Here is a 20972-nt window from a genome sequence, read left to right as displayed (position 1 = left end):
ATAGAAAGAAATAATTAAGTTATGTGTTTGGAGTTGTTTTCAAAGTAAGGAGATAGAGAGATTACTCGTCGCCGTCTTTTTCCTCTGTTAGGATTTATATTATTGTTTGGAGTTGTTTTCAAAGTTATCTTGTTTATTTACTTTTAATATGTGTTTACTTAACTGATTAAGATTTGGGAGCCATATTATTACGAACAATTTTATATTTAAAAAAAACTCTGCGTTAATATATAAAATGGAGATATGAAAATTTCTCGGTGTCCTCCGTCTTCTATTAGAATTTATATTAGTGTTCGGAGTTGTTGTCAAATTTATCTTGTTTTTTAAAAAAAGATATGTAACTATAGATGTTTACTTGACTGATTAGGATTTGAATGCCATATTATTTAAGAACTATTTTTTATTTTTTAAAAAGCTCTACTTAACATTCTGGAAATTATCTAGCAATCAGACTATTTTTTTTGTTTTGCTTATATATTGACCAAAATCAAAATACCAAACCGAACATAATTGAAAAACAAAAAAAAAAAATCAAAATACCGAACCGAACATAATTGAAGAAAAAATCAAAAATCGATGACCAAAAACGAAATACCGTACCGATTATGGTCATCAGATCATAATAGATTGGACCAGTAAAGAATTCAATAGGCCCATTTCTAATATACTTTGGCCCAATCGATCTGTTGAGAGATCGAGAAGCTTTTACGATTTCGCCGGGAAAACGAAAAAACGAAGCCAGACAGAGAGAGAGAGAGAGAATGAGAGGATCAATGGAGATTCCGATTCTCCCACACAAATTCATCACTAACAGAACAAACTAATTTTTTGCCTCAAAATAAATAAAAAAAAAGTTGTTAAATACTTCAACAGAAAAAAAAATATTTTCAAGGGTTTTGTTTCTTTCTGAGCTTCTTCAACAATGGCGACGACATCAAGGGTTCATCATCCGCAATTCTTCCATACACTTGTTCCTGGCTTTCACACTCACTTCGTAACTATCTCTGTTCTTCTTCTTCTCTCTTTTCTCTACGATTTTTATTTCTTCTGTTTAAACCATTGTTTGATTGTGTTGTTGTAGACGATTCCTGAAGACTTCTTCTCAAAGTATGTTGAAGGAAGAAGCGTCGCGGAGGTGAAATCGGACGTTTCGGATAGAACCTGGCAAGTGAAGATGTCTGGTCGGAGATTTACTGACGGCTGGAAGGAGTTTACGGTGGCTAATTATTTTCGAATCGGAGATGTTGTCCTTGTTAGATATGTTGGGGATAGTGTGTTTCATGTTTCTGATTTAGGACCTAATCACTCGGAGATTCAATACAATGATGAGGGTAAAACTTAGTCTTTGTTCTGTGTTTTTGGAGATTTGTGTTTGTTAGTAAAGAAAAGAACTGTTAATTTGCTAAATCAGGTAAACATTTGTTGAAAAAGCGCTTGCATCAAGTAGAGTTTTCATCAAACAATGGAGATGTTGATGATGAAGGTAACTTCACTTCTCTTTTGGATGCTGTTAGATTGTATGAGTCCAGTAAGACTGAAATAGTATTTTGAGGGTTTAACATGTGGGATGTTTTGGATTAAGAGCTTCCTAGAGAGAAGAGAGCGAGGAAAAATAGTGAAGGAGCAGAAGAAGTTTCGTCTTCTTCATCAGCCGACGACAACTCGTGTTTTGTGGCACTTGTCACGGCTTTGAATCTAAGGACAGATAAACTGGTATTTACTTTACTCCTGCATTGACCTCAACATCATACTAATTGTTTTTGCATATTGTGGTTCAAATCAACCACCATTTTAAGTGTAGTCTACTTTGGTTTGGGAGAAAAACTGTAGAAGCAAAATCATAAGTTAACTTCAATTTTGTCCTTACTAAGTTTGGTAAAACATCTTAGGTAACTGTATGTATTTCTTTTAGCTTCAAGTTGGATATAGTCCATCTTTGTCTAGTTTCTTGTGGGAGAAACGTCGCAGCAATTTTGTTTTGGTTTTGTTTGGGCTGATTTGGTTTTATTTTTTGACTGGTTCAAGTTGCTCTAAGTGCCTATGACAACTATTTTCATGCCATATAGAATCATGTAACTAAAGAAAAATGTTTGTTCACGTTTGCTACATGATTGTTAAGTTGGTTTATCATGAACCTAAACAAAGAGTCATGAGGAAATTCTGAAAATGCCTGTGATATACAAAGCAGCCCCTAAGTAAATTAATCCAAGTCTTGTGTTATTTTGGTGCTTGCAGTATCTTCCACTTCATTTCACAAGCTCAAATTGTCTTTCGAGAAAATGCCGTGAGATTGTTTTAACAGATGGGAAGGAAAGATCATGGGCATTGGATCTGGGGTTCAACGAATCATCTGATACTTTCTACATAAGCCGAGGATGGAGAATTTTCTGTGATGAAAATGGTCAAAAAGCTGGAGGATGCTTTATGTTTCAACTAGTGGGTAACGAGGAAACGCCTGTGCTCAGTTTCTTTCCTACAGAATCCATTAGTGATAGAAGGCAAAGAGACTGTTCGGAAGCTAGCAAGAGAGAAATCTGTTGCCACAAAACTTAGTAGTGAGGAAGAGAACATAGCAGAGGAGGGCAGTAAAGACGACTGCAGCTCACCGGAGTCATTGATGGATATAGAAAAAAGGAAGTATATTCTGAAACCAAGAGGTTCACCATATTCATCATATTCGCCATGTCATAAGCGATTCATAAGATTTACACTACCACCGGATTATGTCAAAATTAGAAAACTGGTAAGGTTATCAAAAACAGTTCTTGATTCTGCCCTTTATTAGTTTTGACTCATGTTTACTCAGCTTCTGTCAAATATCTACAGAATCTTCCAGCACCCTTCGTGAGGGAGAATGGCATCAATAAGCCTGGGGAGATATATCTTTTGGATAAAGATGGTAGAAAGTGGTTGACAAATCTTCTACTGGACAGTAAAGGAACAATGGCTTTGGGAAAGGGTTGGAAAGATTTTGTTAAAGCAAACGGCTTAGAGTCGGGCTTCACACTCAAGTTGATATGGGAAGAAACAATTCCTGTGCTTAGTTTGTGCTGTGCAGAATCTAACAATGACAGAGAGCTAGAAGAGTTTTTAAAAGCTATTGAGAATAACGAGAAGAGCATGTCGCGGGAGAAAAAGAAGAGTCATCTGAAATGGAGAGATTCAACTCCATCAAGCCGAAAGCAATTTGTGACACTAACAATTACACCTTACAGTGTCGAAAGGAGTGTATTGGTAAGTTTATCAAACGCCTCTAGTTTCAGTGGTTGTTAGTTTATTGTCCTTGAATTGGTTTTGACAAACTTTTTTTCTTAACTGAGATCTTCAACAGCGTCTCTCAATGATATTCACGAGGATGAATGATATCAAGCCTGGGATCGTTATTTTGTTGGGAAAAGACGGTATAAAGCACCAGACGAATTTGTTATTAGACAAGACAAGTGGAAGGTTGGCTTTTGGAAAAGGCTGGAAAGATTTTGTTAAAGATAATGGCTTAAAGACAGGTGACACCTTCACGCTCAAATTGCTTTGGGAAGAGCAAACTCCTGTGTTCAGCTTGTGTCCTACAGAATGTAGCATTGGTAGAGAAGCAACAAACCAGAAAAAGTCTCTTCCCATCGAACCTAGCACCTGTAAAAAAATCAACAAAGACAAGAACATCAAACATGACAACAGCAAAGAGGAGAGGAGGTCAGTGGATAGAGAGAGGAATCAATCGAGCCAAAAACAATTAGTTACATTTACAATTACACCTTCTAGTGTCAAAAAATGTAGACTGGTACGTTTATCAAACATTTCTTATTTCGCAGATAACTTTTTCTTGCTTTAACTCTTACTTGTTTTGTCACATAACAAGGAGGTATTTCTTTTATATTCTCCTTTCAAATCATTGTCCAGGTTCTTTCAGCACAATTTGCGAGGGATAATAATATTAACAAGCCTGGAACGATATATCTGTTGGATACGGATGGTACAAAGTGGCTGACAAAGCTTCAGCGAGACAGCATAGGTAAAATGAGTTTGGGAGAAGGCTGGAAAGAGTTTGCTAAAGCAAATGACTTCAAGCAAGGCGACTCCTTTACGATGGAATTAATACGGGATGACACAACTCCCATGCTCAGTCTGTTACGCAAAGAGTTTAGCAGTTCAAAATCTAACAAGGAAGAGTCGATTTTCTCAGAACCTAAAAACAGAGATTCATCCCCAACAATCGAAAACAGACTCGTGACATTAGCACTCACACCTGAAGATGTTAAGGCCAGTAAACTGGTAACTTCATCAAACTATTCGTGTTTCAGATTTGAGTTGGTTTCTGTCTTGAACTATAAATTGGTAATGAGAGATGTGTTTGTTCAAATCTTCTGCAGATTCTTCCAAGTCAATTCATGAAGGCTAATGGTATCAACAGACTTGGGAAGATAACTCTTTTGAGTGAAAACGGAATGGAATGGTCAGGATATCTGTTGACAAGTGATGGAACTGTCGCTTTAGGCTGTGGTTGGAAAGGCTTTTGTGAGGCTAATGGCGTGCAGTTAGGAGAGCCTTTTACTTTGGAGTTCATCAATAAACAATATACAACTCCGGTACTTAAGTTCTCTTCTCCGTAGACTAAACACAAAAGAAAAATTAATTAGGAAAAGATAACTTAAACGTTTGTTTGGCTTTAGGTAAACAGAATAGGATTGTGAGAAACGTTTAGATTTGTCCATTAGTTCCTTAAATTCTTAGGCTATATATATATTACTTACTAAGACATCATCCGTATTGTTCTTATGTCGAAATTTTATCCGGATGATTGGCNGTGTTTCAGATTTGAGTTGGTTTCTGTCTTGAACTATAAATTGGTAATGAGAGATGTGTTTGTTCAAATCTTCTGCAGATTCTTCCAAGTCAATTCATGAAGGCTAATGGTATCAACAGACTTGGGAAGATAACTCTTTTGAGTGAAAACGGAATGGAATGGTCAGGATATCTGTTGACAAGAGATGGAACTGTCGCTTTAGGCTGTGGTTGGAAAGGCTTTTGTGAGGCTAATGGCGTGCAGGTAGGAGAGCCTTTTACTTTGGAGTTCATCAATAAACAATATACAACTCCGGTACTTAAGTTCTCTTCTCCGTAGACTAAACACAAAAGAAAAATTAATTAGGAAAAGATAACTTAAACGTTTGTTTGGCTTTAGGTAAACAGAATAGGATTGTGAGAAACGTTTAGATTTGTCCATTAGTTCCTTAAATTCTTAGGCTATATATATATTACTTACTAAGACATCATCCGTATTGTTCTTATGTCGAAATTTTATCCGGATGATTGGCCAGCTCTAGATTATTGTTAAATTTTAGGATTTAAAGTACCAGTTTATGTACTTTGTGTTGACACCCTAGACCTAGAGACCAAATTTGAGTTTTATTATGAAAATGTCTCGAGTCTTTTGCTCTATAGTTGCTACTTCATCTGTTTGTAGCAATTGATTTGAAACACTATAGTACCGAAAGTACCAACTCCATTGCTTCTTTTTTTTTTTAACATCAAGCTCTCCATTGCTTATTTATTGGGAAAAATGTCAAAACAAATCTTCAACAGTGAAAAATGCAAGAAAAAAACTTAAACTTTTTCAAATAATTAGCTAATTTTATTGAAACTTCTCTATTTTATAGAGAAGTCAACGAAAACTTTTGAAATTTAAATGACAATTTGAAAATTCACGTTTTTTCCTCTTTTTCCATTTTTTTTATTTTTTTACTTTTACATTTTGTCCTTATGCTGTTATGCATTACGCACTACACAGATTTCTATTGCATTGCTATGTTTTTAGAGATTTTATAGGCGCAAATCCTGATAATAAAGAGAGAACTTTGGGATAACTTTACTGTTTTATTATAATCACTTGATGCATATGGTCTTAGGGTACATTGTCTTATATAGAGGCAGAAGGAACAATCTAGAATAGGATGAGTCATTGTGACAGCTGTGGAGAGAGCTAGTCACCATCCTTATCCTGCAAGACACTGAATTGGTTATGGAGCAGGGGAGTTGCAGGTACAGTATTTGTCTTCACTTGAGAGTGTTCTGGGCTTCTTCAATGGGCCTCCTCCTTGTTGGACTGTTTTGTGGTCTATCTGACCTATATCACTTAAAAATCCATCCAATAGAACTTAGGCTCGATCTATCTGGTGAGAGATGGTGAAGTGAAGCTTTGACGATCAAATCGGAAACGCTGACGGAGCGAGAGACAGAGAGAATTAATCAGTAATCGGAGATTCTTCAGGAGTAACCATGAGCAGTGCTGTCTCTGTGTTATTTAGTATCAATTTTAAAATTATTCTAAAAAGACAAACATGCCTATGCCTTTTCACTTGATTTACAAATTGTGCCACTGTCGAAATTCCGTTAGAAAAAAGGAGAGGTTTGTTACTTAAGAAAGCTTCTAGGGTTTTTTTTTTGTTTCTCTGCTCTTGAAGAAGTTGCTTCTTCAATTCAACAATGGCGAAATCAAGAGTTCACCCGCAGTTCTTCCACACACTTGCTTGTGGCTTTCACACACAACTCGTATGTAAACTATCTCTTTCTCTTTTGACCAAGCTACTTCAGAGATTTCTTTGTTCTGTTTTGGTCAATTTCTTTGGGTTGTTGCAGACGATTCCTGAAGACTTCTTCTCAAAGTATGTGGAAGGAAGAAGAAGCGTCGCTGAGCTTAAATCGGATGTTTCTGACAAAACTTGGAAGGTGAAGTTGTCTGGTCGAAGTATTACTGGTGGTGGCTGGGAAGAGTTTGCGTTGGCTCATGAGTTTCAGATCGGTGATGCTGTTGTTGTTAGATATGTAGGTGATTTGGTGTTCCATATTTCGGATTTAGGACCTAATTACTCGGAGATTCAAGACTATAAGGGTAAACTAAGTCTTGTTCTGAATTCTGATTCTGTGTTTGGAGATTAGTGTTCAAAGATGTGTTAGTAAGAGAAGAACTGTTTGCTAAATTAGGTAAAGATTTGTTGAAAAAGCGTTTGCATCCAAGAACACAAGTAGACTTTTCAGCAAACCATGGAGATGTTCTTGATGATGATGAGGATAGCATAGGTAAATTTTTAGTTCTTCTGTACTCTATTGTGTTACTGTAAATGCATCCATGGTTTTCAATATGTAGGATGTTTCTCTGATACAGAGATTCCCAGGAAGAAGAAAGCGAAGAACATTCAAGAAGCGGAAGCAGATGTAGTTTCTTCATCTTCATCTTCATCTTCATCAGACAACTCATGTTTTGTCGCTCTTGTCACGGCTTCGAATCTACGCTCAGATACACTGGTGATTTACTTTACTCTTGCATTGACCTTCATATCATACTAATTGGTTTAGTTACTCACTAAACAAAAGGGCTGTTTCTAGTTTAAACAAAGGGCTGTTTCTAGTGTTGGGCATTTAGGTGTGTAGTCTAGTTTTGTTTGGAAGCAAAATCAAAAGTTAACTTCAGTTTTTTTGTTTTGGTTCAGTTTGATAAAACGTTTTAGGTTAATAACCGTATGTATTTTAGCTTCAAGTTGGATTTGGTTCATCTTTGTTTACTTTGGTGTGGGAGAAACCTTGCTGAAGTAGGAGTAATAGGCAACTTCAGCAAGGTTTATCTGAATTTCGTTTCGATTCTGTTTAGTTTGATTTGTTCTAGTTGCCTATTACTCCTACTTCCATGAATATAGAGTCATGAAATTAAAGAAACTGTTTGTTCACAATTGCTATATATTATTGGTATGCTGGTTAGCCAAGAAACTAAAGAAAGAGTCATGAAGAAATTCTGAAAGTGACTATGATATACAAAGTAAGTAAATTAATCGGAGTCTTGTGTATTAATCTGTTGCTTGCAGTATCTTCCACTACACTTCACAAGAAAATGCCGCGAGATTGTTTTAACAGACGGAGGGGAAAGATCATGGCTATTAGATCTGAGGTTCAACGAATCGTCTGATACTTCATATATAAGCCGAGGTTGGAGAAATTTCTGCGATGAAAACGGTCAAAAAGCAGGAGGTTTCTTTATGTTTCAACTAGTGAGAAACGAGGAAACACCTGTGCTCAGTTTCTCCCCTACAGAGTCCACTAGTGATAGAAGGCAAAGAGACTGTTCAGAAGCTAGCAAGAGAGAATCTGTTGCTACAAAACATAGCAGTAAGGAAGAGAACATAGCAGGGGAAGGTAGTGAAGACGAGTGCAGCTCACCGGAGTCATTGACAGAAAAAAAGAAGGATGCTTCAGAACGGAAGTTTTCATCATATTCATCATACTCGTCGCGTCATAAGCGATTCATAACATTTACACTTCCACCGGATTATATCAGACTTGAAAAACTGGTAAGTTTATGAAAAAACAAGTCTTGATTCTGCCCTTGTTTGTTTTGACACATGTTTTCTTCCTTTCCTTCGAAATATTTACAGTGTCTTCCAAAGCCATTCTTGAGGGAAAATGGCATCAAGCCTGGGGAGATGTATCTATTGGGTAAAGATGGTAAAAAGTGGCTGACTAAACTAATACTAGACAACAAAGGAACAATGAAAATGAGAAAGGGTTGGAAAGATTTTGTTAAAGAGAACAACTTAAAGTCAAGCTTCACGCTCAAGTTGATATGCGAAGACACAACTCCGGTGCTTAGTTTGTGTGATGCAGAATCTATTAGTGACAGCGAGCAAGAAGATTGTCCTCCATCGAGCCAAAAACAATTTGTGACATTAAAAATTACATCTTCTGGTGTCAAAAAGTGTAGACTGGTAAGTTTATCTTTGCTTTAACTCTTACTTGTTTTATCACATAACAAGAGGGTATTAGTTTTATTATCCTTTGATCAAATCGTTGATCAGGTTCTTTCAGCGCAATTTGCGAGGTAGAATGATATTGACAAGCCTGGAACGATATATCTGGTGGGTACAGATGGTACAAAGTGGCTGACAAACGTTCAACGAGACAACAAAGGAACAATGACTTTGGGAAAAGGTTGGAAAGAATTTGCTGACGCAAATGACATAAAGATAGGCGAACCCTTTAAGATGGAGTTAATATGGGATGACAAAACCCCTATGCTTAGTCTGTTGAGGGCAAAGTATAGCAGTTCAAAAGCTAACGAGGAAGAGTCCATTTCCTCAGATTCATCCCCAACAATAGATAACCGATTGGTGACATTAACACTCACACATGAAGATGTCAAATCCTGTAAACTGGTAACTTTGTCAAACTATTCTTGTTTCAGATTTGAGTTAGTTTTTGTTTCGGTAAATAAGAAAATATGTTTGTTCAAATCTTTTGCAGATTCTTCCAAGTCAATTCATGAAGGCTAATGGTATCAACAGACTTGGGAAGATAACTCTTTTGAGTGAAAGCGGAATTGAATGGTCAGCATATCTGTTGACAAGAGATGGAATTGTTTCTTTGGGGAATGGTTGGGAAGGCTTTTGTGAGGCTAATGGCGTGAAGTTAGGACAGTGTTTTACTTTGGAGTTCAGTTATGTACAAGATACAACTCCGGTACTTAAGTTTTGTTCTCTAGAGAGGCTAAATACAAAAATGGCCAGTTAGGAATGTTAAACATGTAACGGCATATACAAAAAAATTGGTTAATTGGGTTCTAAAATAGGTTTACAAATTTTGTTGCTGAGAATAGTAATAGAAATTTTGAGAACAATAATGAATGGTAGGGGCTGCGCGAACGCAAACCCCCTCTGCCACAAATAATGACGCAGGCTCTTCCTCATGGGAAGACCTTAGGCTAAGCACCCCAACGTTATGTGCAATGTGGTCACTAGCCTAGGCCACTCGTCTTCATGATCACGAGTTGACCCCGTCCAGGTAAGTAATTTGAACGAAGCATCTACTTCTTTATTTATACTCCACTGGTCATAGTCATTATTTTGGATTCAAGCGATCTGGGACTATTCTTGTTAACACATCGTGTCGTTTTAAGCTCCTGGTTTCCAACAACGTGCTGGTTCCCAGCACAATCAGCGTTGATGTTACATAACTTGTATGATTCATATTTCATAGCTTAATCTTCATACTATAGATGCAGGAGCAAGTGTCGTTTATGCCAAAACAGTTTAAAAAACACACCAAGCAAAAAAAAAATCAATATTCAATGTAGAAAATTCTTCCAGACCGAACCGGACTGTTTAACCAAAATCGATTCTAAGAACTAAACTTTAGTGTATATGGATATAATTTTTTTTTAAAAAGGTTCACAATAAATATTCATATTAAAGACATCTACCTAAAAAAAGTCATCGAAGAGTCTTCTTCAGTGACAATGGTTGTAAATGCTGTCAGAGTTCCAAGAACACTAAAATAAACTATCGTCTTCAAGTTGGAATTGTTGTTACAATTCATTCCTCCAAGAAACTGTGCCGTAGACTTTGGGAGATTTATTAGGGTTCGCAAGATTTTAGGGATGGCAAATAAACATTTCTTCAAGCCTCTTCTTCCCGGATTTCAGAGGCACCTGGTACTCTCTCTCTCCCCGTCTCTATACCATTTTTTCTATATTGTGTCTGTCTCTCTGAGAAGCTAATTGAGAAAGATGAGTCTGGTTTTGTATTTGCATGTTGGTTCAGACAATTCCTGTAGCCTTCTTCGTGAAGTATATAAAAGGAAGAGATGAGCAGAAGAAGACGGCAAAGCTAAGATCAGACGCGTCCAAGATAATCTGGAATGTGAAGTTAGATGGCCAAAGACTCACTGATGGTTGGAAAGAGTTCGCTCTTGCACATGATCTTCGAATCGGCGACATTGTTATTTTCAGACAAGAGAGAGACTTGGCTTTCCATGTGACACTATTGGGACCTAGTTGTTGTGAGATTCAATATGGTTCTTGTTTAGAAGAGGAGAGCAACCTCGGTGAGTTGTGTTCTGTTCTCTCTGTAACTCTGACTCTGTGTTCATATGGATCTGTTGGTATAGAGAACCAGTTTGACTATTTAACACTTAATATTCTCTTCTTTTTCCAGAGAAGAAGGAGAAGAAAAGTCCAAATGAGGAAAATGAAGAAGACTCTTGTTTTGTAGCTAACGTCGCGCCTTCGAGTCTACGTTATGACTCATTGGTATTGTTCTCGATCTTCATCGGAACACCAAAAGGAAACTCTCATTCTAGGGTCTGAATTTATTGTAATGTTTTTCTTCAGCTTTTTCCAAAGGCTTTTGTGAGGGAAAATGGTGTAGTCACTGGATCTGGAGAGATTGTTCTGATGAATGAAAAGGGCAGATCATGGACTTTAAAAATGAAACAAAAGCCATCATGCGGAACGATTTATATCAGAGGAGGTTGGATCAATTTTTGTCATGCCAATGGACTTAAAAGTGGAGATACCGTCACTTTCAAAATGATCCAAAGAAGAGGAACTCGTGTTCTACGTTTGTTACCTAAAGAGCAAAAAGAAGAAGCTAATGATGTGTCTCTTTCCACAGAACCGGAGAGCGATGAAGATAGCAACATCAGTGAGTTGTGTTCTGTCTGATCTCTATCTTTAACCATGACACTTGACATTCAAGAAATGTGCACATATTTGCTTAGTTTCATTCCTTTCTTTTTCAGGGAAGATTCAAAGGCAGAGGAAAATGAAGAAGAGTCCAAGAAGAGACACAGAGTCCTCTTCACTAGATAACTCTTGTTTTGTGGCTAGTATTGCGCCTTCGTCGCTACGTTATGACACAATGGTATATTTTACTCTCTCTATTTGAACCAAAATAAAAACTCTTTGACTCTGAATCAGATAACGTTCATGTTGTATATTGTTATGATTTTTTCAGTATCTTCCAATAAAGTTTATGAGGGAAAATGGAATATATACAAAACGTGGAGAGATGATTCTGATGAACCAAAAGGGAAGATCATGGACTCTAGATTTGAGACGAAAGAACTGGTGCGGAACTTTTTTCATCAAACGTGGATGGAAAATTTTCTGTCGTGCCAATGGCCTTAGTGCTGGAAGTATAGTAACTTTCAAACTGATCAAAAAAAGAGGAACTCTTCTTACTCTACGTTTGATCCCCAACGAGGGAGAAGATGAAGAGAGCTCAGAAGCTAACAAAGTAGAGTCTCTTTCGAGAGATCAGGAAAGCGATGAAGAGAGTAGCCATGACGAGAAAATCTCACAGGAATGTTTAAGAAGAAATGAAAAGAAGCGTAGATTGAGATGGACAGCTTCATCTGCACCATCGAAAAACAGATTTGTGACATTAACTCTTACACCTTACAACGTCTCAGCTTCTGTACTGGTTAGTTTCATCACTCCAAAGAAGTATTGTCTTTGTTATACTGTCTATCAAATATGAATCTTTTGTGTTGAATCTGTGTTGCAGCGTCTTCCAAGACCCTTCACAAGGATGAATGACATCGATAAAGAAACTAAAATGACTCTGTTGGATAAACAAGGTAAGAAGTGGTCCACAAAACTGCATTTGGAGGACGACAAAAGTAAAAGACTAAGAATGGTAGGAGGCTGGAAAGGATTCCTCCAAGCTAACTGTGTGAAGGCGAACGAATCGATCATGTTGGAGCTGATTTGGGAAGAAGACACAATTTGTGTTCTCAAGTTCCGCTCCAAGGTGAACCTATAAACCAAATGAAACTTTATATGAGTTTAATGTTTAAATGAATCAATGTTTGACTCTCTTTTCTTTGGTAAGATTTAAAAATGTGGTAAGCATGACTCTTCCGGTCTAATTGTACTACATTGTAGTATGACTCTCTTCCCCCTAAGTATGTTGTATGATCCGAGTAAGTTCATCAAATTTTACTTTTATTGGATTGTTTATACATATATTGTACTTCGGTCTTAATATACCTCCCATGACTTTTACGATAAATTTTGGAAAAGAAAGCTTGTCAAGCCTCACACACAAAATAATGTCTCAAGGAAATAGAAAAGGAGTTTGGATTTACATAAGAGGTTACCAAAAGATTGGTTCATTGGCAAAAAAAAAATTAAAAACAAGGAAGCAAAGAGAAGCTCAGCAAGCCAGCTTGAGATACTTAATCAGACATCATCGGACCCAAAGACTGAAAAGCTTTTTGAAGTTCTTCCGATGTCTTCTAGTAATGGTGGTGTTGATGATCTCTCGGTCTATAGCTTTAAAGATTATAGAGGGAGGAATTGCTTGGAAATTATGAAGAACTAGATATTCACACACGGTACACCGCAAAGCTATAGTTTTGTTTAAAAATGCATAATATAATTATTTATTATATTATCTATATATGTAACTAATATGTTTTATATTTTTTAAATGTACTATAGTTTTACATAAATATATTATGTATTGCATAATTTCCATTGTGTATATTTATTGCTTTATTATATAGTTAATATGCCCTTATTGTTCATATAATTTACTTTAGTCAACAAATATACTGTTTTGTGATTTTGTATTTTTATTTACAATGTATGGATAATAATATTTGAAATTATATTATTTTTTATAATTATATGAGTATACTATAATTTGAATTTTTAATTTAGGTTGTTTCATCTGTATATCATTTTAACACTTTTGTATTTATAGGATCCAAATATTTTTATAATTTGAGTTGATATCAAATTAGTTATTTGGTCAAATGTGCTAATTTTATTTTTCAGATTTGATGTCTTGTCCCGATTTATTCTGCTGATTGAGTATTAGCAAAATTACACAATGAACCATCCTTTCCATATACTTTCTTGTTAATCTGTGGGTGCAAATGGTTGCACAATTGAAAAAGTTAAAGGAGTTGAAAAAAATTATTCAACCAAATTTCATCATTTGAATGGAAGAGGTTGAAGAAGTTGAAAATAATTATTCAACCCATTCAACCTAAAAAGTTGAAAAAATAAACTAATCCTACTGCAAAAATGTTCAACTTGTTCAACCACTATTTTGGAGATGAATGGGTTGAATATTATTCAGCCCAATTTTGTTCTAACTTAAAATTCGATTGGGACAGATCATTTATTAATGTTTAAAATGGCATGGAGTACGATTGTGTTGATACCAGCAGGTTTGTTATCTGAAAACATGTAAAACTTCTATTTTAGTATTTTACTAATAATACGGGTTATATATTTAATCGAATTTTAAGTAAGGGATGTTTTTAATATTAATCTAACCAAAACTTATGTGCTTTATGTCATAGAGTTTTCCCCCATGGTGAAATCATCATCAAGTGGAAACATGAGCAAGCAAGAAATAAACACAGGTAGGCATAGACAAAATACATGGATTCAAAGATCTGATCCGAACCCGATCTAAATCTATATCCGAAATTGTAAAATATTCGAACGGGTTCTATATCTCTAAATCCGAACCCAAACCCGATCCAAACCAAAATCCGAACCGGTATCCGAATATATCCATTATTAATATATAGTAGTAATATATTAGTAATATTTATAATTTTAATAATATAAGTGTCCAAAATATTCAGATTTTTAGATATTTTAGATAATTTGACGTATTTAAAATGTTTATTAGTAAACTTGGATTAAAAAATACTCAAAATTTTGAGATATATTGCGTATTATTGAATAATTTAAACTAAATTATATACTAAAATTTTGAGTTGTGTGAACTTTGGGTAATCCGAATCCGAACATGAAATACCCGAATCGAACTTAAAATCTAGAAATACCCTAACGGATCCTATACCTCTAAACCCGAAAATCCAAAATACCCGATCTGAACCCGAACGGGTACCCAAATGTCCAGGCCTAAACACATGTCAGTTCTCTATGTATTTTTAACATATTATATAGCTAGGATGTAAAGCTTCTATTTTACTATAGAAATGGTTCATTATATAGTTAGGATGCAATCGAAAAAGTTATTATGAATCAGAAATATAAATTTTTTATTGAAACAATTGAATCATTTAAAGAAAGAGCACTTATTTGCGGCAAACCATGTCACCAAACTACCAAACATGGAAAGTTTTAACATGGAAAGGAATAAAAGTATAAAGCAAATACTATAATGTAAATAAAATGGGTCGTAGTAGGAGAGCGTTATGTCGTCGACCCAAAGTATGAATTTCAAATAATTAATGTTATTGTAAATAGGTTTGAATTTCAGGATTTATTTCATAAATGTTTCAAAAAATGTATATATAGATGTTTATGATAAACGGAGGAATACCTCACATGCTTTGACTTATGCCTAGCCAATTCGTGTATTCGGTTCGGATCCAAATTTTGGGTAGAATAATTTAGGACTAGTTTAGGTACCTTAGAGGGAGAAAACGGCTAAAATCAACCCCAACTATTTGTCAAACGCTTTTTTATACATAAACTTCAATATCTTGCAAGTAACAACTATAACCGTATTAAAATTCAAATTTACCATCTGAACTATATGAAATGTTGTCGATTTCAACATCTGTTCGAACGATGTTAAGTTTGTGCTGAGTCAGACGACTTGTAGCGTCTACGTGGCGCTCAGATTGACTAAAAAGGCATCGTTTTGGTTATTTTTTGGGTGTATTACGGTTGCTAAGAAATAACCAAAACAACGTCGTTTTATTTAGTTCAAGTGCCACGTGTCACATATTAGAAATCTACATATATGCTAACTCTTTTTTGGCGGTTTTTAGAGTCGACTTAATATTGTATCTTCACAATGAAGATTTCGAGTTTTTGTTTTTTTTTTTTTTACTAAGATCCTAGTTATTGCATTAGGTACACAGATGAATGGAAAAAAAAAATAAAACAAATCGTATAGATTTCCATTTCCATTTCTCAGAAATTTTTGTTATACTTTTATCAAAAAGAAAATTTAAATTGTATATATTATAGTATTTATATGTTCTATTTATTTTTGCTTTTTGTTATTTATTCATAACTCTAAGGTACCTAATTTATTTTTGCTTTTGATAATTTATCTTTATTTAGAAAGAGACATGTTATGTCTAATTATCATTAAAATTAACTTGTCTAATTATCATTAAAATTAACTTTCTTATAATGTAAATAAATGTACAAAAAAATGTAGTTGGCCTGTAATAACTGAAAATTGACTAAATTAGAGAAAAGAAAAAAGACCAAAAAAGAAATAAGTGTCCAAAGGTAAATTAATTGAGCTAAAGGCCCATTCTCAATTCTTTAAGGCACTAAACAAACACAGAGCAAAAAGAAAGAAAAAACAGAGGAGATTCTCTTGGCATATCTCCGAATCGAATCTGAGAAACAAAGAAGAAGAAGAAGAAGAAGAAGATCGATGTTTGAGAGAAGGAGGAGACACGATTTGGAATTAGATGCATGAAGTTGTATTACCTTTGGATCTGAAATTTTTCACGCAGCTTGTATTGACGCTCTTCTTTCTCTCAATCGGTCTTCTCTACTTTGTCAAAAGAACAGCTGCAAAGTACTTCGAGGTCGGTGGTGGCTCCGGTGGTTTCGATAGCGACCACCGCAGAGATTTCATGGTTCCCGATACGGCTGAATGTTCTGTATGTGGGAAGGAAACTACTAAGAAGTGCTCTCGTTGCAAATCTGTTCGATACTGGTATGTTGTAAAGATTCAAAGTTGCTCCCTTTTTTAGGGTTTGGATTTAGATGTAGCTGGAGATCGATAAAGGAACGATTTTGCTTGTAAAAGTTTCGATTTTTAGGAATTTTAGTTCCATCTCTTGTTTGTTATTAGCTCCAATGTCTCCTTATTAGGGATTTTGGATTTGATTTAGACGTAGCTGGAGAAAGAAAAGAGACAATTTTGCTTGTGAAAGTTTCGATTCTTTAGCTAGTTTCCAGTGTTTCTTATAGAACAATCTTGCTTTTGAAAGTTTGGAATTTTAGGGTTATTAGTGCTTTCTTGTTTTTTATTTGGAATTTGTTTTGTTCTTTGGCACTAGCTCTGCGGATTGCCAGAAGTCAGATTGGAGCTCGGGACATAAATTAAAATGTAAGGTGTTTCGGAGTACTGACTCATCATCGGTGGGAAGAGATGATGATAACGATTTCAAAGCTTCTTTGTTTGGGAATATGTCTGCTTCTAAGAAGACTAAGCTTGCATTGGTTCCTCAACTGAGCCAAAGCAAGGCTACCCTCAAGCCAACAGATGTAATGGTCTTCTTGTACTCATCTGATGTTTTTAGCACTCTCTTGATAGTTTGTGGTTGTGCAGACCAGAGTCTGATTCTGTTTTGTATACATTCTTCTGCAGGTTCTTTTCCCATACGAAAGTTTTGTTAATTATTTTAACTGGGACAGACCAATAATGGCTCCTTGTGGGCTCACTAACTGTGGAAACAGGTTTTTTGCTCATTTGGATTCAAGTGTAGCTATGCACCCATTGAATGGGTTCAATTCTTTTTAAATGATTTTCTTTTTCTTTAATGTCAATCCTCTTTCAGTTGTTTCGCCAATGTGGTTCTACAATGCCTTTCCTGGACTCGCCCTCTTGTTGCATACCTTCTGGAGAGAGGCCACAAGAGAGAATGTAAATTGTTTATCAGAGGAATTTTAATGCTTTATGTCTCTTCCATTTGATTTTCTATAATTGGTTTCTATCTTTGGTTTAACAGGTAGGCGAAATGATTGGTGCTTCTTCTGTGAATTTGAAACTCATCTTGACAGAGCAAACTATAGCCGGTATCCTTTCTCACCAACGAACATTATTTCGCGGTTGCCTAATATTGGTGGAAATCTTGGGTATGGGAGACAGGAGGATGCTCATGAGTTGATGAGGTCAGCAGTTGTCCCTCGTTCGTGTAAGCCTAGTGTGGAGTTTCTGTCAATCTGTCAGTTAATGCTTTGAAAACTCATGTGATTTAGGTTTGCAATTGACATGATGCAATCTGTTTGCCTCGACGAATTTGGTGGAGAAAAAGTGGTACCTCCTCGCGCTCAAGAAACAACACTTATTCAATATATATTTGGTGGCCTTCTTCAGTCACAGGTACTGTATTTGCAAATTCTAAATTAATACAAGAATGATGGAAAGTGTGTCCGGAATATATATATATATATATATATATATATATATATGTGTGTGTGTGTGTATGTTAGCTTTAGGTTTGAAACGTAGTCATTAGGTGAAATTTTGACACAGGTTAATCTTTATATCAATCTACTCTTAAGAGGTTTATAATGAAGTGAGTGGAAGACTGATTTTCATATCCTAGGTCTGCGTGTAATCATGATCTCAGTTCCAATTCTTTGTCAAGTGTGATGGCACTCACCCTTGCACTCTTTTTGTCCCAGCTTGTTGATTTCATTGAAGATGTTTGAAACTTACTTCAGTTGCTTTAGTTTCATATCTATGTTTCATATTTGAAACTTGGTTCTGTTGCTTTAAATTATTGTCTTCTCTCTTTTTGGAACTTTCCCCTCAATTGTTGTTATTCGTTATTTTGCAGGTCAAGTGTACTGCTTGCAGTAATGTTTCTGACCAATATGAAAATATGATGGATTTAACTGTTGAGATCCACGGGGATGCCGTATCATTGGAGGAATGTCTTGATCAGTTCACAGCTAAAGAGTGGCTTCAGGGGAATAATTTATACAAATGTGATAGGTATTTAATATTACTTCTGAAGCCTTAATTTTTCCTGAAACAGAGACATGGCTGATATGCTCATCCTTGAATGGAGTGTGTTTCTCAAACTATATTATCTCTTTTCCAGATGCAATGACTATGTGAAGGCATGCAAGCGCCTTTCAATTAGTTGTGCTCCAAATATTCTTACAATTGCCTTGAAAAGATTCCAGGTTTGTGCTCCATTGTCCTCCTTTTTGCTTTAGTTAGCCTCGTCGCTTTTTCTTATTCTTCTGCCATCGATTATCTAAGAAATCTGAAAATATGTGCAGGGTGGGAGGTTTGGTAAACTGAACAAAAGAATTAGTTTTCCCGAGACGTTTGATCTTGGCCCTTACATGAGCAGTGGAGGAGAAGGATCAGATGTATACAAACTCTACGCTGTGATTGTGCATTTAGATATGTTGAATGCCTCATTTTTCGGCCATTACATATGCTACATTAAGGACTTTCGTGGAAAGTGGTACAGAATAGACGATTCTAAGGTAAACAATCATCTTTTATACTCTCTTGTTGTTATGTTTCACTATTACAAATATTGACCTAAACTAGGATGCAATTGTAAGATAACTAGAATATTCAGAAATCTTCTGATCCCGTCTGAAAATACTCACAGGTGGAAAGCGTTGAACTGGAAGATGTCCTTTTTCAGCGAGCATACATGCTCCTCTACAGCAGGTAGAGAGCCTTTTGCCGAGTTTGAGAATTTGCTAGAACTGTATTAAGAGAAATAACTTTTAACACAATATGATATCTGATATTGGTGCAGGGTTCAGCCCAGACCAGCAAGTCTTAGATCCGAAGAAGGTCAAGATGAGAAGAAAATTGAATCATTAAACACAGAATCTAGCCAAGAAGGCTCTGTTGAAAGTTCCGAGTTGGGGGCAAATGACACAAATGTGTCCTCGCTGTGTAACGGCATCATCTCACATTCAGAAGACCCTGAATCCGAAAAAGAATCATCATTGTCGTCAGTGTCAGCATCCGTACCAGTGTCTGAAGAAGAAGGAAAGGAAGTTGACGCAAGGGTTGATAGAGTAGATTCTGAATCAAAACCTTCTATGGACATGGAACATGATTCCGGAACAGATCATCAAGAAGAAGTAGCAAATGGGAAAGAAGATCCAGGGGTTGAAAATCTGGCTGTTGAGTCTTCTTGCTCGGACGTTACTACTCCATCTCCATCTGCTGTTACAGAGTTCATACCTCAGGAGAAAGAACATTCAGACACCGAGTCCAAACCCCTGGAAAAAGAACAGTCAGACACTGAGTCCAAACCCCTGGAGAAAGAACATTCAGACACTGAGATGATCGATGCTCAATGAAATCCAAAAGGATGGTGGAATCACAAACATTTTTCATGGCTCTTGATAGTTCGAAAAAGGGAGCTTCTAACTTAACAGTAATGCTGTTAAAGATTGCTTTAGACGCTGCAACTTCCGGTGCCTGAAGGATATATAGAAATTGTTGGATCCTGGAGACTTCCATATTTAGAAGAAATTTAGGGTTCTTACTGGTTGAACTATAGAGCTAACAAAGCCAGGATTGGTTCTTTATTAGTCGTATGAGATAGAAACTTCAGGATCCGTTAAGTTACTCTTTCCATTTATATTTCTCTGTTTTGATATATTTTATTACCATTGAACCCCAAAAACTCTCATAACATAAAAGATTAATGAAGGAACACATTGACAACTGTGTGCTTAATTCAGGTGTTCTTGTTATACTCTGCAATTTCGAAGTTGAACGCAATAATAACAATAACTTGTACAAGGTTGCTTGGGTCTATCTTCTCTCGATGGCTCTGTCCATAAGCATGAAATCAAAAAGACTAATAGACCTTATTTGTAAGCCCCTTACACACAAGTTCCAATAGGATGATGGGAATACAAATTATATCAAGTCATACAAGAATCTTAAACACAACAAATTCGAATAAAAAGAAACGCTAAAGAAGAGATAAAGCAAGCATAAATAAACGTTGATACAACACATCACGCTTCTTCTCATTTGTGAAATAGGAGAGTGATGAGTTAATTTCCAGTCTTGATTTTATTATGTGCCTTGTGGCCTTCCCAGACATAACTCAACCTTTAAGTCCCTTGAACCACTTGCGTCGTCCATAGTCATCGTCGTCTGCACAATTCATCGAACAGGCATATAGAATTGAACCTGTAGCAGCAGTACCCTTGAGAAAAAAAGGGAACATGCAACGTTTTCCACAAACCATGCAAAAAGGTCTAGACATACCATTGCTGGCAACTAGTTCATATTTGCAGTATTTGTTCCCTGGCTTAAAGTAATACATATCTCCAAGTACACACTTGATATGAAGAGTGACCCCACAATCGTCACAACCATAAAACCATACACTTGGATCTGTCTTTTTCTCACATACATGATACATCACACCACAATTGACCATTGGAGTTAATTCCAGCA

The 20972-nt window shown here is 36.0% G+C and overlaps 5 protein-coding genes across 7 annotated transcripts; all 5 read left to right on the top strand.

Annotated features, from left to right (window-relative positions):
• On the top strand, positions 756-4792 carry LOC104752106 (B3 domain-containing protein REM13-like). The gene is made up of 10 exons (XM_010474176.2): positions 756-994; positions 1082-1331; positions 1412-1483; positions 1583-1713; positions 2236-2498; positions 2557-2743; positions 2827-3234; positions 3332-3778; positions 3898-4269; positions 4368-4792. Exons 1-10 carry the CDS (start codon positions 923-925, stop codon positions 4605-4607), a joined length of 2442 nt encoding a protein of 813 aa, XP_010472478.1. The 5' UTR covers positions 756-922; the 3' UTR covers positions 4608-4792.
• Positions 4880-9611, top strand: LOC104752105 (B3 domain-containing protein REM13-like). Of its 3 annotated transcripts, none has more exons than XM_010474174.2 (8): positions 4880-6546; positions 6634-6886; positions 6979-7074; positions 7160-7299; positions 7854-8336; positions 8421-8750; positions 8911-9197; positions 9286-9611. In XM_010474174.2, exons 1-7 carry the CDS (start codon positions 6481-6483, stop codon positions 8926-8928), a joined length of 1386 nt encoding a protein of 461 aa, XP_010472476.1. In that variant the 5' UTR covers positions 4880-6480; the 3' UTR covers positions 8929-9197; positions 9286-9611. The 3 variants fall into 3 exon arrangements, with proteins under 3 accessions (XP_010472476.1, XP_010472475.1, XP_019094118.1); XM_010474173.2 differs by having other exon boundaries at positions 8841-9197; XM_019238573.1 differs by lacking the exon at positions 6979-7074 and having other exon boundaries at positions 7142-7299; positions 8841-9197.
• LOC104753963 (B3 domain-containing protein REM13-like) lies at positions 8958-9746 on the top strand. Its single transcript, XM_010476136.1, has 3 exons — positions 8958-9197; positions 9286-9501; positions 9672-9746. Exons 1-3 carry the CDS (start codon positions 8958-8960, stop codon positions 9744-9746), a joined length of 531 nt encoding a protein of 176 aa, XP_010474438.1.
• Positions 10250-12766, top strand: LOC104752104 (B3 domain-containing protein REM14-like). The gene is made up of 7 exons (XM_010474171.2): positions 10250-10471; positions 10581-10863; positions 10974-11068; positions 11150-11462; positions 11560-11681; positions 11775-12242; positions 12327-12766. The coding sequence occupies exons 1-7, from the start codon at positions 10418-10420 to the stop codon at positions 12582-12584; spliced, it is 1593 nt and encodes a 530-aa protein (XP_010472473.1). The 5' UTR covers positions 10250-10417; the 3' UTR covers positions 12585-12766.
• LOC104752103 (ubiquitin carboxyl-terminal hydrolase 19-like) lies at positions 16094-20225 on the top strand. The gene is made up of 11 exons (XM_010474170.1): positions 16094-16499; positions 16846-17053; positions 17157-17245; positions 17347-17432; positions 17518-17680; positions 17768-17891; positions 18352-18509; positions 18619-18703; positions 18803-19015; positions 19147-19208; positions 19300-20225. The coding sequence occupies exons 1-11, from the start codon at positions 16249-16251 to the stop codon at positions 19853-19855; spliced, it is 1995 nt and encodes a 664-aa protein (XP_010472472.1). The 5' UTR covers positions 16094-16248; the 3' UTR covers positions 19856-20225.

The sequence above is a fragment of the Camelina sativa genome, chromosome 16 (assembly GCF_000633955.1).
Source record: "Camelina sativa cultivar DH55 chromosome 16, Cs, whole genome shotgun sequence".
Classification (NCBI taxonomy): Eukaryota; Viridiplantae; Streptophyta; class Magnoliopsida; order Brassicales; family Brassicaceae; genus Camelina; species Camelina sativa.
This window is presented reverse-complemented; position numbering and strand designations above follow the sequence as displayed.

Excerpts from the sequence above, each read along its gene's own strand:
- LOC104753963 (XM_010476136.1), top strand. The coding sequence starts at position 8,958 with ATGACTTTGGGAAAAGGTTGGAAAGAATTTGCTGACGCAAATGACATA. Across the intron at positions 9,198-9,285 it reads ATGTCAAATCCTGTAAACTG|ATTCTTCCAAGTCAATTCAT; the intron begins GTAACTTTGTCA and ends AATCTTTTGCAG. Across the intron at positions 9,502-9,671 it reads ATGTACAAGATACAACTCCG|GGGCTGCGCGAACGCAAACC; the intron begins GTACTTAAGTTT and ends AATGAATGGTAG.
- LOC104752103 (XM_010474170.1), top strand. The coding sequence starts at position 16,249 with ATGCATGAAGTTGTATTACCTTTGGATCTGAAATTTTTCACGCAGCTT. Across the intron at positions 17,054-17,156 it reads CTACCCTCAAGCCAACAGAT|GTTCTTTTCCCATACGAAAG; the intron begins GTAATGGTCTTC and ends ATTCTTCTGCAG. Across the intron at positions 17,246-17,346 it reads CTCACTAACTGTGGAAACAG|TTGTTTCGCCAATGTGGTTC; the intron begins GTTTTTTGCTCA and ends ATCCTCTTTCAG.
- LOC104752104 (XM_010474171.2), top strand. The coding sequence starts at position 10,418 with ATGGCAAATAAACATTTCTTCAAGCCTCTTCTTCCCGGATTTCAGAGG. Across the intron at positions 10,472-10,580 it reads CCGGATTTCAGAGGCACCTG|ACAATTCCTGTAGCCTTCTT; the intron begins GTACTCTCTCTC and ends ATGTTGGTTCAG. Across the intron at positions 10,864-10,973 it reads AGAAGAGGAGAGCAACCTCG|AGAAGAAGGAGAAGAAAAGT; the intron begins GTGAGTTGTGTT and ends TTCTTTTTCCAG.
- LOC104752105 (XM_010474173.2), top strand. The coding sequence starts at position 6,481 with ATGGCGAAATCAAGAGTTCACCCGCAGTTCTTCCACACACTTGCTTGT. Across the intron at positions 6,547-6,633 it reads GTGGCTTTCACACACAACTC|ACGATTCCTGAAGACTTCTT; the intron begins GTATGTAAACTA and ends GGGTTGTTGCAG. Across the intron at positions 8,751-8,840 it reads GTGTCAAAAAGTGTAGACTG|GTTCTTTCAGCGCAATTTGC; the intron begins GTAAGTTTATCT and ends ATCGTTGATCAG.
- LOC104752106 (XM_010474176.2), top strand. The coding sequence starts at position 923 with ATGGCGACGACATCAAGGGTTCATCATCCGCAATTCTTCCATACACTT. Across the intron at positions 1,714-2,235 it reads ATCTAAGGACAGATAAACTG|TATCTTCCACTTCATTTCAC; the intron begins GTATTTACTTTA and ends TGGTGCTTGCAG. Across the intron at positions 2,499-2,556 it reads GAATCCATTAGTGATAGAAG|TGAGGAAGAGAACATAGCAG; the intron begins GCAAAGAGACTG and ends AAAACTTAGTAG.